We start from the raw sequence: 23836 nt of genomic DNA, 5'->3' as shown, positions 1-23836 counted from the left end.
TTTCTGCAAATGCATTATGTAGACTTAAGAGAAAAAGAAACATCTGGTTCATGCCTGGAAACAACACATTCTTCTAAATCAGTACTATCCTCTTTAAAGCCCCTCGCCTCTGGTGCTTTTTCTTTCCCACACTACTTTTGTGTGCATTAGCATTTCTTTACGCCTCATGAGTAGAGAACCTCCAGAGTGAACAGATGTATCAGTTTTACAAAAACAGGAAATCGTCTCTTGTTGCTTTGTACTCTCACAGACTATTTCATCACTTTCTCCTTTAGTTCTGCATTTTTGCAGAAATAAGCTCTAAACTAACTTGACTGACTTGATACAGAATGAACCAACAGACACACAAATATATCAAACTTATATGTACATATATAAGTATACATGGAGTGTATACAGTATATAAGCCACATCAGAGGGAGAAAAGGTTTGAGAGGTATGAATACTAATGCAAGCGGGCATCTAACATGTTGACATTTAATATGCGGGCAACAATTACCGGACGATAAACAGTGGCGACCACGGGGTGCAGAGTTCAGACTGAGCCACAGACCGCCCATTGATGTAACACAACTACTCCAGATGTTATCCTGATTTGGAACAAGAAGTCCAACCCGCGGCACTGAGCCCACATCTGCACACGGTCTGGCTTTTCTCCTGTTATGTTTTAGCTTTACTTTGCTAACTGTTGACTACTCTGTCCTTCAAAGTAGACAGCTTCCCGTGTTTGATTTTCTAGTCTTAGTTTATGTTCGTTATTTTACCGTAAGAGAAATTTTCTTTCCGAATAGGAGGGATTATTTATCCTTGCGGTCAAAAGCCGAGTTTGCGCGGTGAAAAGTTTTTGTGTGTGTGTGTGTGTGTGTGTGTGCGTGTGTGTACGTGTGTGTGTGTGAGTGATCGAGCTGTCATGTTTTAGGACGTGGTTAAAATCTCACAGCAGTGTAATCACACGAGCATGAGAACTTGGTGGGAGTTTCCTTTGTTACAGCCAGAGATGGGCAGAATACCCAGAAATGAACTACTCAAGTAAGATTATGCAAAAGTGAAACGTAAGCGTCCGAGAAATGTAAGAGTTAAACAGAAGTTTTGAAACAAAAAAGAAAAAGGAACTAATCACGCCATTTAATTATATTTAAAACAGAGAGAAATGTAAATTCTGGTATTTATAATAATAATTATTGCAAATAAATGTCCAATTACTACTCTCAATAATATATATTTTAAAATAAATACCTTTATTAGTGTTCGGCTAAAACGAGATTGTTCTGCAATCAGTGCAGTTACTCATGTTGGGTTGAATATCCAGAAATTAAACTCAAGAGAAGCAACACTTCACAAATTTTATACTTAAGCAAAAGCAAAAAGTAAGATCCATGGGAATGTATGTACTTGTTCAGTTGCTTGTCTTACAACTTGAGCTTGGTGAAAATATTGACTTCTGTTACTGGACTCTACCACCGTCACCCTCAAACCACAGCAATATTTTTTTTTATGACAAAATGTTATTTTATTATTTTACTGAAAATAATAAAAAGTAAATTTTTTTTGCAGCATGGATCTCTAATATAGATGAATATTTTCAAACAGACTTCAGACAGACTGCCACATTTTAATGTATTTTATTCTCCCTAGATGTCTGTTGAACTTTGCCCTGTGAGTGAGCCAGATGGGAATAATGAAACCACTCAGGATTTCACACTGGGAGGGAATAAGCCTTTACACCGCTTCCTAAGGTGTCAACCCAAGGTCATTGGGGTAAGGAGAACACACACACACACACACACACTTCAGATTACGTTTTGGTAGAAGATGACTGAAAGAGTCACTCTTCAGAGGTTGTGTGTGTGAATTTCTTTTAGACGGTTATGCTGGTCATTGGGGCATCCTCTGTGATTGTTGCCATTGCCACCCACTCAGACGTCGACATTCTCCACATGTGGATGGTCATTCCTCCAGAGATTTGCATGGGAATATTGGTTGGTAGCTTTCTAAAAGTGACCTTGTTCTGAAGAAGCTGTAAGCATCAGGTTTTACAATTGACTAATTGTCTCTCATGCCTCTTATAGCTCACCATCTGTGGGATTTTATATATTGTGACACAGCACAGACCCACCAAGAAAACTGTAAGTTTTCCTAAATTACCAGTGGATTTAGCTGAGCCTCCTTGTTAAGGAAGTTTGCACTAGATGTTTTTGTTACCTTGTTCATCATTTCTGTGCTCAGGTAACCATATCATTTGCTCTCAGCATTGTGTCGACGCTCGGGGGTTTTTGGACAATTCTCGTCATGCTCATTAACTTCCACATCTACTATGCATATAGTAGTGATGAAGAACACAACAATGATACCGACATTGCCAATGAAATACCATGGACGTCTCATATAGAAGTAATTATTGTTTCCAAAATGTGTTTTTGCTTGCTTGTTATTCTAAAATTTTAACTCCAAATCTATACTAGATTCTAATTTATTATCTCTTATTTATCATTGTGTCTTTTGGTTTGAGGACAGTTACAGATGTTTATGTCCAAATGTTTAGCTTTGTGTTTCCTTAAAACAAAGCCCAAACAAAAGTTGCATGTATGATTAAGTAACTGTCTTGGATAAATGTCAGGCTCAGTCAAAATGTGTCTGTTGTCAATTTTTGTTATTATCATTATTTAAGAATGAATGTTTTTTGTGTTGACGTGTATTTTTGAGCGTTTTGTTTTGTTTTTCTAGGTTATGGGACTGACCTTGGAGGCAGTCTTTTTGTTGTACAGCTTCGTTGGTACAATTATCTTCATCACCATGTCAGTGCTGGCAGGAGCTGCCCTCCGTTCAACAAAGACTCAGGTACAACAACTGAGACAGAGCTTTGATAGATCTGAGAACAAATTAAATTACGTGCACCGTAATGCTGCCCTATTGCATTCTGTACTGCTGCTGCTTGTCTTTGTTTTGTCTCATTTAACTGTCTTGCATTTCATCTCATGGCTGTTAGGGATTTTGCCGAGGTGTGAGCATGTGTTGATCACTGTAGTGCACAAAACAACTCAAATTTTATATTTCACTTTATTTGAGCTATATTCCACTAAGTCTCTTCAAAATATATATTTTTTAGAGATTTTAGAAATAGCTAAAACAACTTCATAATCCTACACTAAGATGTACTGGCATCTGCAAAATCTGAATATTTTAGGTGTTTGTGCTATTGGCTTTCATTTGTATTTTGATCATTTGTCTTCAGGTTTATTCCTTAGAGTTAAATTTCTTTTTGTGTCATGTTTTTTCTTTTGCTAGACTTCTAAGGAGTTAGTCTATGTTTCTGAAAAAAGTGTATTTTTTAATCAGCTTAGGTAGAACTCTGATTATATTTGTTTTCCATTTAAATAATTTGGTGTTTCAGGTTTAATAAACAGTTTATAGAAAAGAATCTATTTAGCATTTTGATATTAATCATAATTTCTTTTAGTCCCCCTTTTTACATAAGCACTAATACAATTTGGGTTGATTAATATAGTAGGTTTTTGATTGCAATAACTTCCAGTTCACAGTGGTTTTGTTATGATCCCTAAATAAACGTTAATCATTGTAAACTGATAAAATATGTTTTGCCTCTATAAATGTGTGGTATAATTGGTTTAAAGGCTGAAAAAAAAATCATCCTTCAGACAGATTTTATTTGGCGATTAAGCATTACAATCAGATTATGACACTGATATAATGATATAATACTTCATCACTGATTACATTTACTTAATGTATGACCTGAGAAGGGTCTGTCTTGCTAAAAACATAGGTAGACCATTAATTTCCATTAAATCAAGCATTCTTTCTCTTCTGTTTAGGCCATTGTAGTGATGACGACGACGGCAGCTGAAGCGCCAGTTGAATGAAATGTGAAGAAGGTCCAAACTTTTGCAAATCAGGCAGCAAAGAATCTCTCATCTATTAATAGATGTTCAAATATTGCGCTCTCTCTGTGACAGTAGTTGTAGTTGGAAACAACACAATACAAATAATCCAACTAATGTGTGGTATGACCAGTCCTGGGTCTTACTGCCAGAAACTGTAAGCCACTGTCATCAAAATAAAAACACTGAGCTTTGCCACTCAGCAGTGGTAGCAAACTGCTGCACCGAGCTGCAGACTGGAGTTGACTTTTCACTTCATCTTATTTTTGCATCATCTGAACCAGCTAAACCAATGGTTGCAACAGTCAAACTGTGTGGACAATGTCAGCACTGTGAACAAGACACAGAAAAATGCATAGTACTTATTATTTCCAAGTGGTAACAACTTAATCTGTAATTCATAGATCATTTACAAGTAATACATCGGCTACGGTGACTATTTATTAGTATTGTTTCGTTCTCCTGTTTAGTAACCTGATTTGTTTCATGATTTTATGCTGTATCTATGAAAATGTTCAGGAACCTGAGATGCTATGTGAAATGAAAAGGAGTTTTGTGCTTAAGCACCCTTGTCTCTTTGAAACCCTCAAATTAGGAGGCCATACTTTTCAAAGTCACATAGGAAGTTCAGGGAACCCCATCAGTTTGCAGTGTAACCCTTACAATGTTTCAGTGTGTAAATGTATACTATTGTGCCAGAGTGTACCTCCAATTAATTGCAAAATATACAAAAATGCAAACAAGCAGTTATCATTGCAACCATATGTTTCCAATGATGCAACATACTTAGAAAAAAAAACTGATATAAGTGGCTACTAACCTCAGATGTTACAATGCACCACAGGTTTCACAACAGATGACAGGGAAGAAAGATACCATCCTACCACGAAACTAATTTGGTAACATTTCTTGGGAAATTAGGTCTTAATAAACGGGTACTGCTGCATACAAATATTTTCTTCAGAAATACTTGTTCCCAATGTCAATGGAACCTCAACCAGATGTTTAGTATCAAGTTGCCGTATCTGGATTTGGCAATGGGCATAAATTATGTTCAGATCTGTAACTCCAAAGTCAACAACTTTAAGCATACTTAGTCATAGTAGTCATGACAATGCACCCGGTGTTGACATATTTTTGCGGCCTGATGTTCTAGATGCTAAGTAAACACATTCCCATGTCAGAAAGTGTCATCATTTTATTGACAGTTCAGGACTTGAGTCATGTTGTCTGTAAAAAATCCTATAACTAGACAAGGTCAGATACTCAGTGAATGGCATAGAATACAAGTACAGTGGGAGTATGAGTCCTATAACAATCAAAAGAAATAAAGTTGCAGAACGAAAACCAGGCAGGTAGACTATTATTCTTAAAGCTGCTAATAATTCCAATAAATGCTTTTCAAAGAAATTTCATTGTGAAGTTAATTATGTGCTTCTTTAATTTAGAATGTTATGAAATGAAATGTTGTGTTGTCCTTAACAGTAGGATAGGACAACAACCCTCATCCCCTTCCCCCCCAAAAAACAAATAAATCTAAAAAGTTGTTCTTTTAAGTCGTAAGTGGAATGCCTCAAAGTAGGATAAAAAGTCAGTGGGGCATTGTTCATATTGTGGTCATTTGTAGAAACATTATCATTTTACATGTATGTGAGTTTTTTTTATTTAAACTTAAATCATAAAAAAAATGTAATTCCACAAGTTAACTTTGAAGAAACCTATTATAATAAACTTGGCATACACAAGACAGAACATTCTGGAAATTCTGGATTGTACTCAAGACTCTTTTGTTTCTTTAGGTGACGTTTCACAGCAAACCAGCAGCACAAATGCAGAGATATGCATCACACTGGACTAACAGAAACAGAATGCATAAAAAGACTTTATCACATATTTCTCAGTAAAATGGACTAATAGATCACAGTAGAGCTCCTAGGAATAGATTTGTAATTTCAAGAATTAGCTACCACCTTATCTCTCCTTTGGAGCTTTTCTCCAGGACAGACTTGACTCCAGGACAGACAAAGGGCTCACTTGGTCTTTCCTGTGAAATTCCGAGGTATCCTGGGAATACCTTTGAATTTCCAGGATGTGCCGAAGAAAAGAAGGATAAATCTTAGAGGTTTTAAACTCCCTCTACTTTCTTTAAATTTTTCTTTCAAGAAATCAGAAAATGGCCATGATCAATTCTCCTTTGAGGTTTCCAGGGTGTCTATAAAGCTATTCCTTGAGACAATCTTATTTATGCATGTCAGTAACTGATCATGACTACATAGGTTTCTGTATGTGCTTCAGAAATAAGGCAGGTAGAGAACCAGAAGATAAACAGAAGGGTACTGGCAGAAGGTGCAGGAATAAACAACACTCCTTTCTCCACTCCCCAAAAACAACACGATCTGAAGTTTTCCTTTTATGTTTTTTTTTAAGGGAGAAATATCCCAAGACATGAAACAGACTGCAAGATGCATCATGAGTCAGTTCATATTCTACACTGACTTGGATTTTGAGCTAATAAGCATCACCTTGTTTGTGCTAAATTAACATTGTATGTTTGTTAACATAGTCTTTTATATGGATTCAGCTGCATAAATACAAACATCTGTGTGAAAATCTAAAATAAAATGCTAAAACTGTTACTTGACTAAGCCGCCATGTCATTTCTTAGATTTTGAAGCAATTGCTGTGCAAAAAAACAAAACAAAACGAAAAACTTTCTGGTAATAGCCACAAAATTTTGCGAAGTGGAAGTGGAAGCGACTTTTATGTTCTTCATGAATGGGGAAGCTAGGAACACTTTGTAGGCATATTTTGTTATCGCATGAGAACATTAAAGTCTTAAACACACTGCAGAAACAAACATTGCTGCTGAATTGGTAGCTTTAGTTTAGGATCAGGAAAATAAAAATTTGAAGCTGCCAATTTCCCAGCATCTGTTCTACACGTAATGGCTTACAACATCTCTCTGCAGTTCCATGTCAGGTAACAAATGCATTCTTATGGATGTCAGAGGATTTCAAAGGAAAATAGCTGCCAAAAGTAATTATAATAGTAGAAATATAAATTAAAAATGCAACAGGACAGATTTATTCTTCATCAGCTGCTGGGGAAGATCACAATAAAAAGTGGCTAAAAATTCCTTTGCTGCTACATTTTTACACTGGATTCCAAAGAATGCCACAAACTGAGAAAAGTCAAAACCTTCACAATCTGACAGGAGTCCATCATCCACAAATAAGTTATCAATTTTCCTTCTTACCATTCTAATTTACTGTAAAAATGTTAATCAATTCTAGTTTTGTGACCTTTAATCCTTTATAACAGAGGACTTTTGTAAGCCATTTCCAAGGGCAGATCGCTGATGAACACGCATGTGCTCTGTGACACGATATTGGCGTGAGAAGGTCATTGGGCAGCAGGGGCAGGGGAAGGGCCGTACGCCAAGGTGGCTCCGCACATGTCTGTTCAGAGAACCTCTCTGGCTGAAGGAGCGATCACACAAAGAGCACTGGAAAGGCTGGTGATTGGGAGATGACAGATGAGCTGACCTATCTGTTGGCATGCTGGCTGGAAAGGTGGAAGGTATGCAGACAGATACAGTTGATGGCTTTGAGGCTCGATCACAGTCTGGTTCACAAAGAGGTGAGCAAACTATAGTGGAGCCACTCTTAGTTTCATGCTCTTTAGGTGTGGAAACCTCCATCACACTAATGTTTTGTGTGATGCAATCTCCTGTTTGGGATGGTTTTATATCAAATGGGTTTCCTTCTTTGATGTCTCTCTGTCCAACAGCCTCATCTAACCTCTCAGCTCTGGCTACAGAGGAGTCCTGATTTGCTTGTGTATCATCGTGACTCAGGATTGCAGCTGTATCCATTACAACAAACTGTTGACAGGACACGGGTAGCTCATCATGTTTGGTGTTTATATCCGGCTGGTCTTCTAACTCTATAAAAAAGTGTTGACTCAGTGATCTTTCACCTGAAAAAGGAGTATTAACCTCTTCACCTAACTCATCTGAGTCAGGAGACAAGCCAGGCTTCAAGGGTTTGTGATTTGAATCTTGAAGTGATGCATCGTCACATGGTTCACCCTGATGAGGAAGATGCCAATGATTTGGCTGACCAGAGCATCTTGTAGTGCCAGGCAAGTTGTGGTCCAGGGGTGCTGATAAAAAGCAACATGGCTCCGTGTTTTCAGGGGATGAGTTTTCTCTACTTTCCAGCACTTTGCCACATTTAGAAACAGAGAAACTGTCAGTGACATTAGTCAATCCAGATAGTGATGTTATAAATCTGAATTTGGTTTGTGTGCTACTAATTTTGTTAGACATATCCTTTCTGCTTTTGTCATCTTTGTGGATGTTTGTGTACCAGTCTGTTATAGGTCCAGATGTCTTACAGTGATTTTTCTTTATATCTGTTACATCAAGACACACACTGGAGTAACGGTGTCCCCTTTTCACTTCCACCTCAAGACATTCTTCGCACTGAGAAGCACTTCCTGTATCTTCAACCTCCATGAGAAGTGAAACTGCAGCTCCCTGGTGTTTCGATTGATCTTGTGTTGAAGTTGTCAACAATGTTCTCTGACATTGAAAACAATCAAAGTGTTGATTTTTGGAGGGAACAGGATCATAATCCCGTTCAATTTGGTGCTTTAAACCTCTTCTTGAGACATTATTCTGGACCACATACTCTCCATAGTATTCTGTGTGACTTTGCAGAGAATCCAGATGGGCAGTCTGATTGTTATTGTTCATATTATTTGATGCATTCTTGCAGGTGTCATTGAATTTAAATAGATGTACATTGTTGCTGTTGTAATCCTGGTCCACCTTGTGGTCAGTAGCACAGCTAGTGTGCCTTATAGTGCTTCTGGGGTCCTGACTTTGTACTCCATTTTGATCTTTGCACTCAGTGGTAATTGCTTCAACAGTGTTGTCATTGCCTATGCCTAATGAGAGTGAGAAGTGGGCGATTTTGGAGGGAGGCTGGACAAAAGACTCAGATGCTTGATTGTGAGGCCACACAGAGACTTCTGACTGCTGCAGGACAGCCGCTCTGCTACTGTGACAAATGACAGGCACCGCCTCAGAGCATGGGGGTGGCGATGATGACGGAGATGAAGAGCAACTCTTTCTTTCCTTAGATTTTCCGAGTAGGTCTTCCTCTGGGGTTCTCTGTCTCATGTCTGTTTTTACAAAGTTTGGTGAATGATGCACGTCTACTCCAGGTAAGTTATGCATCTGAGCTTTGTCATCTTTGGACCTCAATGTTTCCCGTTGGGTCAGCGATGTTACCTGTCTGCGGTCACCTGCATTGTCTTTGTCAATACTTCCAAGAATACTGAAAGTATTTAAATCATTTAAAGAAGCTAAATCAGTTCTTGTGTGACCATTTACATATTGATTTTTTATTTTTCTTTCATCATTTTCAGGACTGGCATCGGTGCTTCCTGAAGTGATCCAGGGTTCTTGAAACATCTCATTAGGTAATGGCTGTCTGGTTGTTTCATGGCTTTGAAAATGATATGTTGTGGTTGATGATGGAAGGTGTTTGAAGGTCTCAAAATCAATTTTATCAGAATCTTCTGTCTCTTTAAATGAGTACATTTCAACTATAACAGAAGGATTTTTACCATCCTGAGCATTCCCTTGGATCTGCAGCCAGTTAGCTCTCAGAGCATCCTGCAGTTCTTTCATCTGCATTTGGCAGGCAGCAGAGAGCAGTCTGTAATATTCCTGTTTGCTGAGAGGGTGTGGAAGAACCCCAGTGTAAATGTAGTCCAAAAGGGAAGGTAGCACAGAGTCCGAGAGACTTGGATCATGTAGTTCCACCAGGGCACCAGATGAGGACAGGATGGATGCCAACACTGGGCTGGAGGCTGCCAGGATACACCTTGCAGAGCAGAGAGTCAAAGTTAGCTTAGTGCTGTAAAGATGTATTTGCCCCCATCTAGCTTTGCATTTTTATCACCAAGTGTTTGAATGTATTTAAGATAATTTTCAGATCATCAAACAACTCTTAATATGAGACCCTGATTAAATACAAAAAGCCATTTTTCAACCATGATTACATTCACTAAGGGCACAGAAGAAATAGAAGTGCCAATTGTTAAATCATGAATCAGTTGTGATAAGTCATGTTTTAGGAAAGCTGAATTTAATTTACAAGCCAAGAAGATGCCTAATTATAGCCAGGCAAGTAGAAGTAACAGTCTATCTGTTCAGTAACGAGATGCTGCATATATTGTGTAAATCTGTTGTGGAGAATATCTCTGCCATCATCTGTTTGGGTAGCAACAACAGAGCAATGGATTTATAAAGGCCGATAAAGAAGGCTGGTGCACAATAATCATTATTATGAGTCTTCATTAAATTAAGAAAATTATGGATAACCCTGAGCATCCTTTTCATGAGACTGCTATAAAACCAGAGTGTCTTTAGTCAGAGACTGTAATACAGACCGCTACAGGATCCTTTCTTCCCAAAGCTATCATCATCTAAAGCAAAAATGAAAAACGCAGAAATCACAACAAAATGTGATTTCTGGGATTAAAAAAGTATTTTTCAATTTGAATTCTGAAAATAAATGAAGCAATCAATTAAATAGAATCTCTGCAAGAACACAAAGTAGACAAAAACATCTCAAAACCAACATATTATCATTTCCTCCATCTAAAGAAATGTTAAAAGGAAAAAGAAACACAGTCCTAGAGTCCTAGATGTCTGTAAAGGTTTTTTAAGGTGTTGGATCTTACCACAATGACAGCTATTATCCACAAATGAAGCAAGTATGTAACTATGGAAAACCTTGCTACCGGTGGCCTACCAATTTATATGGAATCTCACAAATAAAGCCAGATTATAATCTGAAGCTCACTGACAGTTCAACTTGATGGTGGTAATCCGGTTGTCTGGAGTTGATATGCTACTTCTGGACTACCGAAACCCCTCATGGTTCCTTAATTGATGGAACCATAAATTCTGCAAGAATTTTCTACTAGAAAAGTCCGTTTGTGGTTTTGCAGCACAACAATCATAAAAAGCATAACACCAACTCCACTTCTCAATGGCTTGAGGGAAAAGACAAACAATAAAGGGTTTTGAAATGTTCTAGTCAAAGTCAAAGTCCAGAATGATTCAGCTGAACTGGCGTAATGAATGAGCTGAAACTGACTGTTCATTATCAAGAATCATTAAATTTGGCTGAAAAACAAAAAAGACGAGTGGGACAAAATTCCTCCACAGTGAAGTAAAAGACCCAATTCTCACTGTTACAAATTCTTCATGTTTATAAAAAGTAATGTCATAAATTGTTATTGCTGCCAACGGTGGCATAAGCAATTATTATGCTTAGAGAGGTGTGACTTTGTCAAATAGGACCTGGGTGACAGGATAGTATTCTCTCTCTCTCTCTATCCTTTGAAAACTGCTTTGTTTTCTTCCTCTGGTTTTGCAATTGGTGTGATGATCTGAAACATTTAAGTGCAACCAAAAAAAAAATCTAAAACAAAAAACATCTGTAAGGGGCGTTTACTCTTTCATAATCTTTTGACAGATATCTCTGAATATTTTTGGCCTTTTGAAAATATTGCTGTATTTGTGTATAGTAATACGATACTCACCTGTGTGCATGGTAAAGCTGATCTGAGTTCTGCCCCTGCCTGAGCACACAGTCACAGAATATGCCTTGATCTCTCTGATGGTTCAGATATGCTAGCAGTGATGCTGCATGGGTGACGTCCTGTGGAGACGATGTCGCCTGAAGAAAAGGCTTGAAGAAAAACAGATTTCAGTACCATCACTATATTGATGAGAGAAAATCATTATCATTGCAGCTGTGTAGAATTAACAAATCAACATCTATATTATTATGTGTAAATTGTTCTTTAAATAATAATGAAAAAAATACAATGAAAACTGTAAGTATCATTACTTATCAATAGATGTTATATTGCAAAATTATGTCTTCTATGCACCTGAACATGAATGTGATGGGTGATCTGAAAACCTAAAACTCCAGAAGTTAAAAATAAAGGGAAAGACTAAAGTTTCGGTGAGCAATAATATCGGTCAAGAGTTGGTGCATAATGTTATCTGAAAAATGCCAGTGGCTCAGTAAAAGTGAAATATGTCACCAAATGATTCTTATTTGCAAGTCATAGAAATCAGTGGATGAGCTATGAAAATAGTCAGCCAGCATATTTAGATCTTTTAAAAGTAAAAAAGTAACATGAAACCATGTAGAAAGGGAAAACTTGCATGATAAATCTGTTTTTAACAATACATTAATTAGTGCTCTATTTTTCTCCAATAATTTGGGTGGATAAAAGCGATATCTCTCACACGCTTCAATGTTCAAACAATTTGTTAGTCATTCTTGATAATGAAGTAAGACTCTCAGCAAATAAGCACAAATAAGCAGGTGTAGTTAGAGAGTAAAATAACCACATTAAATAAATGTGTTAAACTCCAGCATTATGCAAACCAAAGCTTTCATAACTTTTACATGCAAGATATTAGTGAAGACCTAGTAGCAGTACAGACTGGTTAAAAGTGAATTTCAAAATTAAAAATCCTTACCTTCATAATATCCCGGAAGACGGACAACAATCACTGTCTGCCTTGCTTTCGGTTAAAGTGAGAAAAGAGTCTTCATTGCGGCTATATAGTCCCACCCTACTTTATCTGCACTGGGTCTCATGTGGAAAACAATCACACGCTTTTCATATTGGGTGAGCCATGACGTGGATGCTCAGGTGCTTATAAGGAGTGCTGGCCTGTGATGTCAAGCTCTCCATGTCCTGTTATAGAGAGGGGCTGACACCATCCTGCAGGGAAGCAGCCACAGAACTGGAGCAAGTAGAACCAGTTTTCCTGCTTGCACCACAAAAGCACTGCAGGACGTCCTTTTTATTTAAACTATATAGATATATGGTGGCTCTTTAGGGTCATTTCTCTCTATATTTGAATCATAGTGCACCAAAAAGAGCTCAAACCCAGAAATATTAAACCTGGTTGTGTTGGATTGAGGTCAAAGGTGAGTCATAGAATATCCTGTGATTATTTTTTAGTATTTGTTACAAAGATCAAATCTACTTATTTCACATTCTTTCCTAAGATCTTATTCTGTATTTTGCAAGTTCAGCCACCTTAGATAGCACTGGCGATTCTTAGGACGATTTCTATCTAGTTCACTTCTGCACACAGAAGCTTCTCCAGTGTCACGAGCCGGTTTCCCTTCAGCTGACGTTTCTGTTGACAACCCCATACAAAGCCATTTCTCCACCCTTTGACCACGTGCTGGTCGTGGCTTTTAATCTCTCCCCCGCTCTAATGTTACAGCCACACCTCCTGCTATCCACAGGCCTGCAGTGCATTTTCCCTGACAACTGTGCAATGGAAATACTACTGCAGTACACTGAGCTGCATTGCATTGTCCATCCATCCATCCATCCATTTTCTGTTCACCCTTGTCCCTAATGGGGTCGGGAGGGTTGCTGGTGCCCATCTCCAGCTACGTTCCGGGCGAGAGGCGGGGTACACCCTGGACAGGTCGCCAGTCTGTCGCAGGGCAACACAGAGACATACAGGACAAACAACCATGCACACACACACTCACACCTAGGGAGAATTTAGAGAAACCAATTGACCTGACAGTCATGTTTTTGGACTGTGGGAGGAAGCCGGAGTACCCGGAGAGAACCCACGCATGCACAGGGAGAATATGCAAACTCCATGCAGAAAGACCCCGGCCGGGAATCGAACCCAGGACCTTCTTGCTGCAAGGCAACAGTGCTACCAACTGCGCCACTGTGCAGCATTGCATTGTGACACATCTAAATAGTGTGTCTTGTGGCTCACGTAGATGAGATAATACAACATATTTATCAGCACATGAAATATGCATCAACTGATGATGTTGCCTGTTTAATGTGCAATAAGTCGATTAAACAAATGAAGCAAAATCAGTTGTAATTTTGATCCAGCAGTTTGACGACAATGAGAGACTGTGACACATTGCAGAAAACTTCATTGTATTTTTTGTTTGTGGATGCAAAACATTACTGTCTGCTGTTTTTAAGATTAGAGAGAAACAGCGCTTGGTTAGTCTAATTCTCAGTCATTACTACATCAGACTGATCAAGATCAACTATAATAGTTTGCATTTCACTTTTTTTAGCCAGTTAAACAGTTATGTATGATTTAAATGATCCGTAAATGAGTGTTGTTGTTTTTTTCATTTTACACTATCTCTGTTTTCAGCTGGATTATTTAGAGTCCCACAGTGGATGTTTTGTTAATTATTATTTTAATTGTTCATATTGCAAAGCATGCAACAGAAATGTAAAAAAAAAAAAAAGGAAATGCAGTTATTTAAAATCAAAATGCAAATTTACTTTTCAGGACACATACGATGTTCATCCAAGTATTTCAGAATGAGAAATATTTAATCTAGTTCAGAACGCTCTCTCATTCTGTAATAAAGAAAAGGAAAAAATAATTAAAGCTTATACCATACACATTTCTCCTCTATAACATAAAATGATAAAACAATTTCAGCAACAATCTTCCCTTTTTGTATGAAAATGTTTTATATTTTCATATCATGAAATATTTAATATTTTCATATGATCAAGGAATCAACGTCAGAGAAACTTAGCTTTAGAAGATAAAAACGAGAGAAAATAAGTAGAAAACCGATTGTAATCTGAGATAAAAACACAAATAATAATATTACCAAGCAAATATACATAATATTACACTACTGAAAATAGATTTAAGTTTTAAAGTATCAAATAACTAAAACAGCATGTTGATCACAATTAAAGGATCTGCTCCTCAGATGATCTGCAGTCCCTGCAGATCATCTACTTGAATGCATTTCTTTGGAGGAGCAGATCCTTTAATCTGCTCCTCCAATTAACGGATCTGCTCCTCCAAAGAAATGCATTCAAGTAGTTGGCAATTTGCCTCAGAGCAATTTGCTGAGGTGTAGTTTGATCTCCAGGTCCAGCAGCAGGGACTGCAGCTCATCTGAGAAATCCTACAGGCTGTAAGTTACAAGCCAAGACTGAGACATTCACATTCTCCGAGAAGGTCTTTGAGTACAACGTATTTAGCAGGAGGCCGGTGCATTGATTTAAGGGTCAGAGCAATGTGCCCTCTCTCCCAGACTGTAAGCTCAACACATACTGGCTTCCAAGTGTTTCCATTCACTGAGTGTGCAGTGACATAGCTCACGTACTGTACCAGTGGGGTACAGAAGAGCTGCAGCTTCTGGAAACAACATATTCTGGATCAGTACAGTGCAAGAGTTTAGTATCAACACAACTTGGGGAACAAAATTAATAAGGAAGCGTAAGCATAAAGATAAAACTAGTACTACAAGTCCACTACACCCGTTAACTCTCTGTTGTCAGAAATATTGAAATATTTTCTAACAAACTTCTGAGGCCTTCAGCTGGATTTATACTGAGGTGAACATGCACACAGTATGCAGCACTGCCTGCTGGGTTAAAGGAACTGAATCCAAAAGAAACCTCAGATTTGTATTTGGAAAATATTTTAAAAAAAACAAAAAAAACTTGCATTTCATAACTACTTACTATTATGTGCCATCAATCACATAAAATCACAATAAAGTATATAAAAGTTTCTGATTGTACTGGGACAAACTGGAAAAATTTCAAACAGTACAAATATTTTTGCAAGTCACTGCAGCATTCGAGTTCTTCCAATTATGACCAAACACAATTTTAGAGTTTGTGAACCTGATATTTTTACTGTGACTGAATTTTATTGCCAAATTTACCAACGTTGTCCTAATTATTCACATTCTGAAAAATAGAGCAAATGTTATTAGTCCTGTGATTACACTCACATTTTGCATATGTGAACCAAATAACTGCACCAAAGATTTCCATTTGTATACAGAACTGATCACAAATGTTTGAGTGAAATTTTTATGACAACATTTCTGTTGCCAACAAAAAAATAAGACCAACTACGACTGCAGTCTTTATCCTTTGGAGAAAATGTGCTTTTTGAACATATACAAAGCAACTCTACTTTGTAGAGTAAGAACCATTTCTGTCTGAACCAACAATTGTGTCACTATAATACTATACTTAATGGCCCTGACCCATAACAAATAAAAGCAAACAAACACACTCAGCTGAGCAATGAGCACATACCAGTCCCAGCACACACAGTCCAGCGCGGGACTCCAGCTGTGGACTGGCTGTCCAGTTTCCACTTTTACACATGTAACATCATCTTCGTCTTGCTCCCATTTTGTTTTACTCAGACATCCAGAACATAGCCATCGTGACAGCTAATCTTAGCTCTATGGCACGGCATTGTCCACACTCGTCCCTACATAACTGACCCTGCACACATACACACAGGAACCCGGAACAGCAGGTCTGCTCACAGGGTCTCTGTGCTGCCAAGAAGGGCAGGACTCATTTAACACTACAGTGTTAATTGATCCGGTGATGAACAGATGTCCAAATTGTTGGTTTTCTAAAAGAGGACCTACAGTATGTTATGTATTTGACCCCTCTACTAAATTGCTATCTCCTCCCTCTCAGCAGCAAATACATCATCACAAATGGATCTACCAATATGCATATTTTGGATACTTATTATTAGTTAACATTTATTAAATAACTACGATGTAATAGTATTAATTAATATTTAAAAAATAATTACGATGGGGCAAACAAAAAGAACTGAAAAACCTAATCTGTTCGACATATTTCAACAAAGAAAACACATTTGATTTTTAAATATAACTTGTAAGAAACAAAAAATGCTTACATGTAGGTTATTAATGGACTTTTAAAAGCATTTTTATAAAATGTGAGCTGATCTTTAGAGCATGCAATAAAAAGCATGTCGAAGTGAAATAAATATTTAATTAGCTCATTAAAAGAGAAAAAAAAGGTGACAGCAGCTGATCCATCTTAAATTTTTAACACATAAGTTCTTCTTTTTGTCTTTGCAGAGTTATGAAATCAGATAAGAGTCTGAAAATAAATCCCTTGACCAGTCACACGCAAGGCTTCCAGGCTCAGTGAGGTGATCCTTAGATCCATCAAGATCTCTCTCACCTTCTGTCTCATTAGCATGAAATACTGTCTGAGTCTGATCCCAGAGATCTCTGCTATCATTTCCTCCGTCTCCCGGAGATCGTCTCCTGTTACAACCTGAATCCCTGTGGCCATTTTCCGTCTGCCATTTTTCTCTGAATAAGACACTCAAGAGCATTTTATGAGCAGGAATAGGAGGAACAACTCCATCTGCATTGTCATAATCACAAAAAGCCACATTGCTCGCTTCAGAGTCATGTTTCTGACTGGTTGGACTGGATGATTCAAAGCTAGTTGCTCCTCTTTGCCGCGCTACCTGCTGCCCCACTGGATGTCTTTCTTTACATTTCTCATCCTTTCTGAATCTCCTTCCTGGAGTGATTTTGTTCTTCCGCCTCCTGGATCTTATACTCCACCTTAAATTTTCTTTTGATGTCTCATCTTTCAAACTTCTGCAGGAAGTGACTGCAGGTGAGCGTGTCATTCCACCTACTTTTACAATGGGAGTGGACTGAGAAGGAGGAACAAAGTCAAAATCTTGTAGATCTGTAAAATCCCTTTTAGCGCACAGATTGCTTTTTAGTTCCTGTTTGTCAGGCGTTGAATGTGACACACTCGAGGCTTCATTCTTTACGTGCTGAACATTCATCTCAGCGAACCGGAAACAGGCATCTGAAGGTGATCTCTCGGTGTGTGTCTGAGTTGTGTATGTTGCTGGATGTACAAATGAGTCACTGAATAAGTCAGCTGAACAGTTGTAACCGTCCACTTCATTTTGCTCTTCTTGTTTTTCAAAAGATAAAAAACCTTCACCATTCCTTGGAATCATGTTGTCTTCAGGTCTGCTCATGCGTTCACCACAGTTCTTCCAGTTTCGATCAGATAAAATATGTTTTCCCTCTCCCTCTACTGTTGGCATATTAGTGATATCTTGGAGGTGGTCTGTGGAGATTATCTCTGCAGCATTCAGACAAGCAGAAGCTGGCTCAGCTGACCGGTTTGCGATTTCTGCAAAGGTTCCCGTTTGTTTTTCATGCTGCAAATTTAAATTTGTCGTTTTACCGAGAACATTTAAATCTTTGTCTTGTTTGCACAAAAATTCGGACAGACTTTCAGAGAAAGGCAAATCATCCCAAGCAAATGAGCTTGATAAAAACGTTTGGGATTGATGTGTGATGGGAAGCTCCTTCGGAGTGAAACTGCAGCTTTTGTACCTCGGCTGTGACGGACTACAGCAGGTTTTCACACTGAAGGTGTTTCCAACAATTCCTGTACAAGAGGAGTTTGAATCCCCGGTAAAAGATGGATGGCTGTGAAAGCTGGACTCTAGCTTTAGAGGAGCTGGTCTCTCCTCTGTGCCTGGATGGTTCTGCGTGTGAACTCTCTGCACAGGAAGTGGCATTGCGCTGCATCCTGTCAGTCTGCTGCTGTGATCTGCGCCATCCTGACTGGATCTTTCCTCCTGCTCTGCAGAGGACGTCACAAGTCCAAGCGACTGCTGCCACGGAGGGGTGGAAGTAAATGACTGGTTCTGGTGTTGGAAACTGGGATGGAAACAAAAACACTTTTACTTATGTGTGCACAAATTTTGTATATTAAAAATAAAATGAACGAGATTCTAAAAGGGTGAGGCTTGAATATTTCTGTACAGGAAAAACATGATTTCTGTCTTTTCTTACCGAAGTAGCGCTTGGGACAGATGACCCGAAGGATACAGAGAGACGTCACTGAGGGTGCTGCTCGGAGAAGGACCAGAAATCAGCAGCAGGGGGGCTGCAGACGGTCTACCGGGATCAGCAGACTCCGCTACATACTCAGAAGCTCTCTGTAGGAGCCGCTGATAATAACTGAGGACGGTGCAGCCCGTCAGGCCTGAGGCTGGGGGAAGAATCATCTGACTGGCAACAAACTGGGCTCTCCCTCCTCTGCCAGACTCACTTCCATCAGGTTCTTCAAGCCAGGGTTCCCGTTCTGTTCCACTCACCTGAACACACAGACGGACAAAAGAGCAGAGACCAAGTCAATCCACGTGGCCACAGTTTCACTTTTGATTCATTTCTCTTTATTCCAGTTAAAATCCAACATAGAGAGAAACTTGAAACTTTGATGTGGAGCTAAAAAACTAAAGAAATATAATAACTGATATTACACATAACTTGATTAGCAGATCCAGAAAACAATTTCTGGTTATCTGATTTATAAGTACAGGAAAACTTCCTTCTGTTTTACAATAATACAATATTTTATGATGTGCATAAAATGTAATAATTATAAGTAAAGATCTGCAGAACTGATTTAGAATTAATACAGACAAAATTCCCTTTACAAAACTTATTATACTTAATCTTAAAATTCAGAAGGCTTTGAAATATTTTGTAATTAGTCCAGATTTAATAAATTACTATTATTATTAATAATAAGAACATAATAACATAAGAACCTGTTTTTTTATTATTCAGAGGAATCACTGCACATTCAAAATGTGAACCAGCCTTAAGCAGAAGATATTATAGCAGCATTATTGTAGTATCTTTGCTTTTTGCTTGATATCCATTAATTTAGTTCATCTTTAAAGAATACAAATTTGCTTCATATTACATTTATTGCTCCTTGATTGATTCTAAGTATGTGTTAACCCGGAGAAATATACAGAATCCTCTTCATGTTTCTTTTTATATGAAAGCGTTTGGTCAATGTAAAGATAAAAGTTTTATTCTTCAAATTGATTTGGATAGATCATGAGACTATCCCTTTATCTTTTGGTTTTAGCTTTATGATTATTTTTTATTGTAGCTTAAAGACACTACAAATATAAAATGAACAAATGATAAAAAATAAAGAAATCTTGTGCATACCAATATACAGTAGATGGATATTACTTTCCTTACAGGTTACTTCAGCATAAATATTTAGACTTAGACGTTAAACACAACCAGTGTGCCATCCTGACCAACTGGTCAGATTTGTTTCAGTTACCTGAAGAATTTGTAAAACCTGGCACAGTTACAAAAACAACATGATCCATGATCAAAATGCACTAGCACTTTTTTTAACAACAAATGTGAATTTTACCTCAATGAAAAACTCGTAAATATGACGTTCTATAACAAAAAAAAACCCTATTCAAACTCTATTACCTTTATACCAAAGATGAAGTATCTACCGAGGAAACAGTCTTCAACTGCTTTCGCCAACAATGTGGGTCTTGCTGATGGTCCGATAGGTCCCTCCGAATTTTCAGCTAACCTACAGATAATAAAATAAAAACCCAGCAGATTTTCTCAGTATAAGTGCTAGTGTATTATGCATCATCGGTTGACTCATCTCCATTGTTATCTGCTTAACAATGTCTCCTTTGAATTTCCTTGTTCACAATAACTAGCAAAAATGTAGACAATTAATTAGATTAGATTGAGCTACACAGTAGATCAAACCACTGTTGTCATTTGAAAACCAATGTGTGCAGTTCTGCAAATGACAGCTTGAATGCAATATTAGCTGGAGTGGTACATTTCAAATGCAAATTCTGCAAGTCAGTAATTGTATTTGGCCTGTTGGATGGACTTTCACTGCCCACGATTACACACACTTGATTTATGTTTTAATGACCCAGACACTAAAGCTAACAAATAGTATACTATTGTATGATTACAAAGACACAGTTTTAGTTCGAGTTGAGAGGGGATAGGATTTAATAAGTGGATACTTAATCCTTTATCATCATGTAAAATACATTATGTCCATCAAAATGTGATCACAGAGAACTCACTGCAACGCAAGGAGAACATGCAAAGTGTGCAGAGAAACCTCAGGCTGGGATTCAAACCCAGAATCTTTTTACTGCAGCTCAACAGAGCTACCAACTGTCCCACTTTGAATGCAAAACAAGACATTTAAAAAATTACCTCTGTAATCCACTTGCATGGATGCCAAAAAAGGAGTTCAAGCTATTTCCAAACACTGTTACACTAAATGTGGATGTATTCCGGACCACTCTCAGTGAGAGACGGTACCTGTACTCCACCTGATCCTTCAGACACCTGTAATCACACCTGGAGCACCTGTACCTGACAGAGAGGACACGTGACTGTGGATTAATATCTGCAGTACAGAAGTACACAGAATAAGTATATAACCACTTATTCATATCTTTGCCTGTTTGTACCTTAAGGTGTCTCTCTGTTCAGCATCGATCCGGGAGAAGCAGCCTTTGCAGCAGGGATAAAACACACAGGCATCTTGCAGAGACAACACCGTACAACCCACCAGAACCCGCCGGATAGACATCAGTTCAACCCGGAGAAAAGAATTGATAAGTTAGCTAACAATTAGCTAACTCCTTAGCATACATGAAGTTCTGATTTAACAGAATTGGGTTAACGGTGTTAGAAAGAAACGTAGGAAATAGGGACGTTCAAAGAGCAAAGCGTTTTCAAATGAAAAGCGACACAGACTGTTTTGGTTGGAATTTCTTCTTCGACTAGTTATTTACGGACTTACTGAATTTATTACTGCCACCTTTCGGACTATGCATAAAATGGCAGGTTTTTGTGAAAACCATTACTTTCTGTTTTCGGTCCCTCAAACGTTTTATTCTAAGCCAAAATGTTTCCCGGTTTATTCAGTGCAATTTGAATAAAACTGGGACTGAATTATTCTATATCTAATGCACACATTTTAGAACTTGATCAAATTTATGTTTTCCTAATGAATAGGCTGCATTAAATGCTGTTCATCAAAAATGTATCTCCAGATACAGAAGTATTTCTAGATACATAAAAACCTTTTGTACAACAAATATAATATAATAGTAGCTGTTTTTCATTCAGGTCAGATTACGAGTTTTATTTGTGTTCAGTTCAATAAAACACAAATTCACTTTTATTGGCTGCAATGGCTGTGTGCAGTGGGAGAAGAATATTACAAGTATCATATCTTTCAATAGTATTAACAATCCTCTAAGATTAACATTTTGTTAGGTAAGATTTAAAAACATGGCACATTTTATTTGGGTTTAATTAAGACCAACACAAAGCAGTAAACTAGATTTGAAGTGCAAAGAAAATGACTTAAGATTTTATTAAAATACAAATAGAAACATATTAAAGAGCATTTTAGCCTTTTTTTACTTTGATACTTTTGATATTTAGTGCAACCTGTTGCTTCCAAATGTGTGTGATTTGCTCTCTCTATTTATGTGTAGGTGTTCTGTGTAAGGTCAAAGAGGTATAAGAGAAATAATCCAGCATCATAAAGTCCAAGGAACACACCAGGGTACGGAACACCTGTAAGCATATAAATACCTACACAGGGATGGCAAAGAGAGCATTAAGTAGGAAAGCAGCCACAGTAACTCTGGGGGACTTAGCTCAGGTGGGTGAACCTGTTTACAGAACAACCTGCACACTCCTCAAATTTATCTTCAATGGAAGAGAGCCAAGATTGTGAAATTGGTGAGAAAAAGTCAGAAGTAGTTACGTCTGCAAGAAGGAACAAGGTGCTCAAGGCATCTTGTTCCTTGAACATGTGGAACAAGGTGCTCTGGTCACAGAAAACAAAAATTAAACTTTTTGACTTATATGGCAAACTCCATGGCTGAGGGAAAACTAACATAAAACATATCTGTGGCAGCATCATGCTGTGGAATAGGCAGGCTATATATATATAGGCTATATATATATATGTAGTTGAATGGGTTTTAACTCCTTAAAGCCTTTTAGCAAAAAGTTATATATTTGGCATGACTAACCTGACACTAAGTTGGCATCATTATGAGTGCTTCTTGCGCTTTTGATGTGTTGTGACAAGCAGTCACTTGTTATGCCGTTCTGTTGTTTCTACGCAACTTCCCAAATCTGAGTCTTTTTAAGGAGGAACTTTGTTTTGAGAGTAAAAGAGAACAATGACAGCAGATACTACATGTGGTTAGTTTGGTATGCAACATTTAAAGGTGAGGATTTTCTTGTTTGTTTATTGATGCACATGTCCTTTGTGTGTTGATCCAGTTATACATACAACAACACTGTAAAACACCTGCAATTCCTGTCTGACCTTTGGTTTTACAGTCCCACCTCAATACTCCTGGCAACCCCCTCAAAATGTTTCTGGAGGCATCTCTGAATATTTAAACATGATAAAAAAAAAGATAAAGATACATTTTAGATTTTCTTTAGATAAAGCACGGGCTTTTCTTCTCTGAACATTTATAACATCATTTTTGTGTTTGAGTTGTTTGTTAAATGTGCATTACTTAATTATAGTTACACTCAGAAAATATTTATTTAATAATAATAATAATAACTCAGAGCAAAAAAACTATATATATATATATATATATATATATATATATATATATATATATATATATATATATAGATATATATGAATGATTTAGTTTGAAAATACAAAACTTTATCTTCTCTAAGTTTGGATGAAATTGTAATAGAGATGTTTGCTGTTCTACTTCAGATCATATTTTTTTTTACAATTTAAGAATAAAAAATTAGTTTCTTCACTATTTCATTGTGACACCTATAGATCTTAGTGGAACAAATCAAGCTAAAATTGTAATTAGGTAGTGTCTGCTGTAACACATCAGTGATAGTTTCATCACTTGGTGTGCGATGTTACAATTTAATTATATATCTTGATGAAACATGGGTACTTTGAGGAAGGAAGGAATTTCTTCAGAAAATGACATTTATGTATTTCAGAATAATTTAGTCAAGACATCAGTATGTGGTCAGTTACATAAAAAACCCATGTCAGTTGCCAAGTTTGAGGAAACTCTATAACTTAGATTCTTTTGTAGCACAATACATATGATAACGTAATATATC

General features: G+C 37.5%; 3 protein-coding genes across 5 annotated transcripts; 1 reads left to right on the top strand and 2 right to left on the bottom strand.

The window, feature by feature from the left end:
• Positions 1 to 514: 514 nt before the first annotated feature.
• LOC114143538 (uncharacterized) lies at positions 515 to 6535 on the top strand. 2 transcript variants are annotated; one of them, XM_028015681.1, is made up of 7 exons: positions 515 to 643; positions 1636 to 1758; positions 1863 to 1979; positions 2070 to 2126; positions 2227 to 2391; positions 2725 to 2838; positions 3834 to 6535. In XM_028015681.1, exons 2-7 carry the CDS (start codon positions 1636 to 1638, stop codon positions 3879 to 3881), a joined length of 624 nt encoding a protein of 207 aa, XP_027871482.1. In that variant the 5' UTR covers positions 515 to 643; the 3' UTR covers positions 3882 to 6535. The 2 variants fall into 2 exon arrangements, with proteins under 2 accessions (XP_027871482.1, XP_027871483.1); XM_028015682.1 differs by lacking the exon at positions 515 to 643 and having other exon boundaries at positions 1648 to 1758; positions 1837 to 1979.
• On the bottom strand, positions 3646 to 13329 carry LOC114143537 (uncharacterized). Its single transcript, XM_028015680.1, has 3 exons — positions 12484 to 13329; positions 11526 to 11674; positions 3646 to 9796 (listed from the first exon to the last, which is right to left on the bottom strand). Exons 1-3 carry the CDS (start codon positions 12487 to 12489, stop codon positions 7204 to 7206), a joined length of 2748 nt encoding a protein of 915 aa, XP_027871481.1. The 5' UTR covers positions 12490 to 13329; the 3' UTR covers positions 3646 to 7203.
• Positions 13330 to 14105: 776 nt separating this feature from the next.
• Positions 14106 to 23195, bottom strand: ddias (DNA damage-induced apoptosis suppressor). 2 transcript variants are annotated; one of them, XM_028015789.1, is made up of 5 exons: positions 21163 to 23195; positions 20903 to 21064; positions 20135 to 20243; positions 18677 to 18981; positions 14106 to 18541 (listed from the first exon to the last, which is right to left on the bottom strand). In XM_028015789.1, the coding sequence occupies exons 1-5, from the start codon at positions 21282 to 21284 to the stop codon at positions 16915 to 16917; spliced, it is 2325 nt and encodes a 774-aa protein (XP_027871590.1). In that variant the 5' UTR covers positions 21285 to 23195; the 3' UTR covers positions 14106 to 16914. The 2 variants fall into 2 exon arrangements, with proteins under 2 accessions (XP_027871590.1, XP_027871592.1); XM_028015791.1 differs by having other exon boundaries at positions 20903 to 21058.
• Between the last annotated feature and the right edge of the window lie 641 nt (positions 23196 to 23836).

Source organism: Xiphophorus couchianus, chromosome 4 (assembly GCF_001444195.1).
Source record: "Xiphophorus couchianus chromosome 4, X_couchianus-1.0, whole genome shotgun sequence".
NCBI classification, from domain to species: Eukaryota; Metazoa; Chordata; class Actinopteri; order Cyprinodontiformes; family Poeciliidae; genus Xiphophorus; species Xiphophorus couchianus.
Note: the sequence above shows the minus strand (reverse complement) of the source record. Positions and strands in the feature narration are given on the sequence as shown.

Bases quoted from the DNA above. Each gene is read 5' to 3' on its own strand.
- LOC114143538 (XM_028015681.1), top strand. From the start codon at position 1,636: ATGTCTGTTGAACTTTGCCCTGTGAGTGAGCCAGATGGGAATAATGAA. The intron at 1,980-2,069 runs GTTGGTAGCTTT...TGCCTCTTATAG, and splicing joins AGATTTGCATGGGAATATTG to CTCACCATCTGTGGGATTTT. The intron at 2,839-3,833 runs GTACAACAACTG...TCTTCTGTTTAG, and splicing joins TCCGTTCAACAAAGACTCAG to GCCATTGTAGTGATGACGAC.
- LOC114143537 (XM_028015680.1), bottom strand. The intron at 9,797-11,525 runs GTGAGTATCGTA...CTGCTCTGCAAG, and splicing joins CAGCTTTACCATGCACACAG to GTGTATCCTGGCAGCCTCCA.
- ddias (XM_028015789.1), bottom strand. From the start codon at position 21,284: ATGTCTATCCGGCGGGTTCTGGTGGGTTGTACGGTGTTGTCTCTGCAA. The intron at 18,982-20,134 runs GTAATAGAGTTT...CTGTGTGTTCAG, and splicing joins ACTTCATCTTTGGTATAAAG to GTGAGTGGAACAGAACGGGA. The intron at 18,542-18,676 runs GTAAGAAAAGAC...TTTCCATCCCAG, and splicing joins CTGTCCCAAGCGCTACTTCG to TTTCCAACACCAGAACCAGT.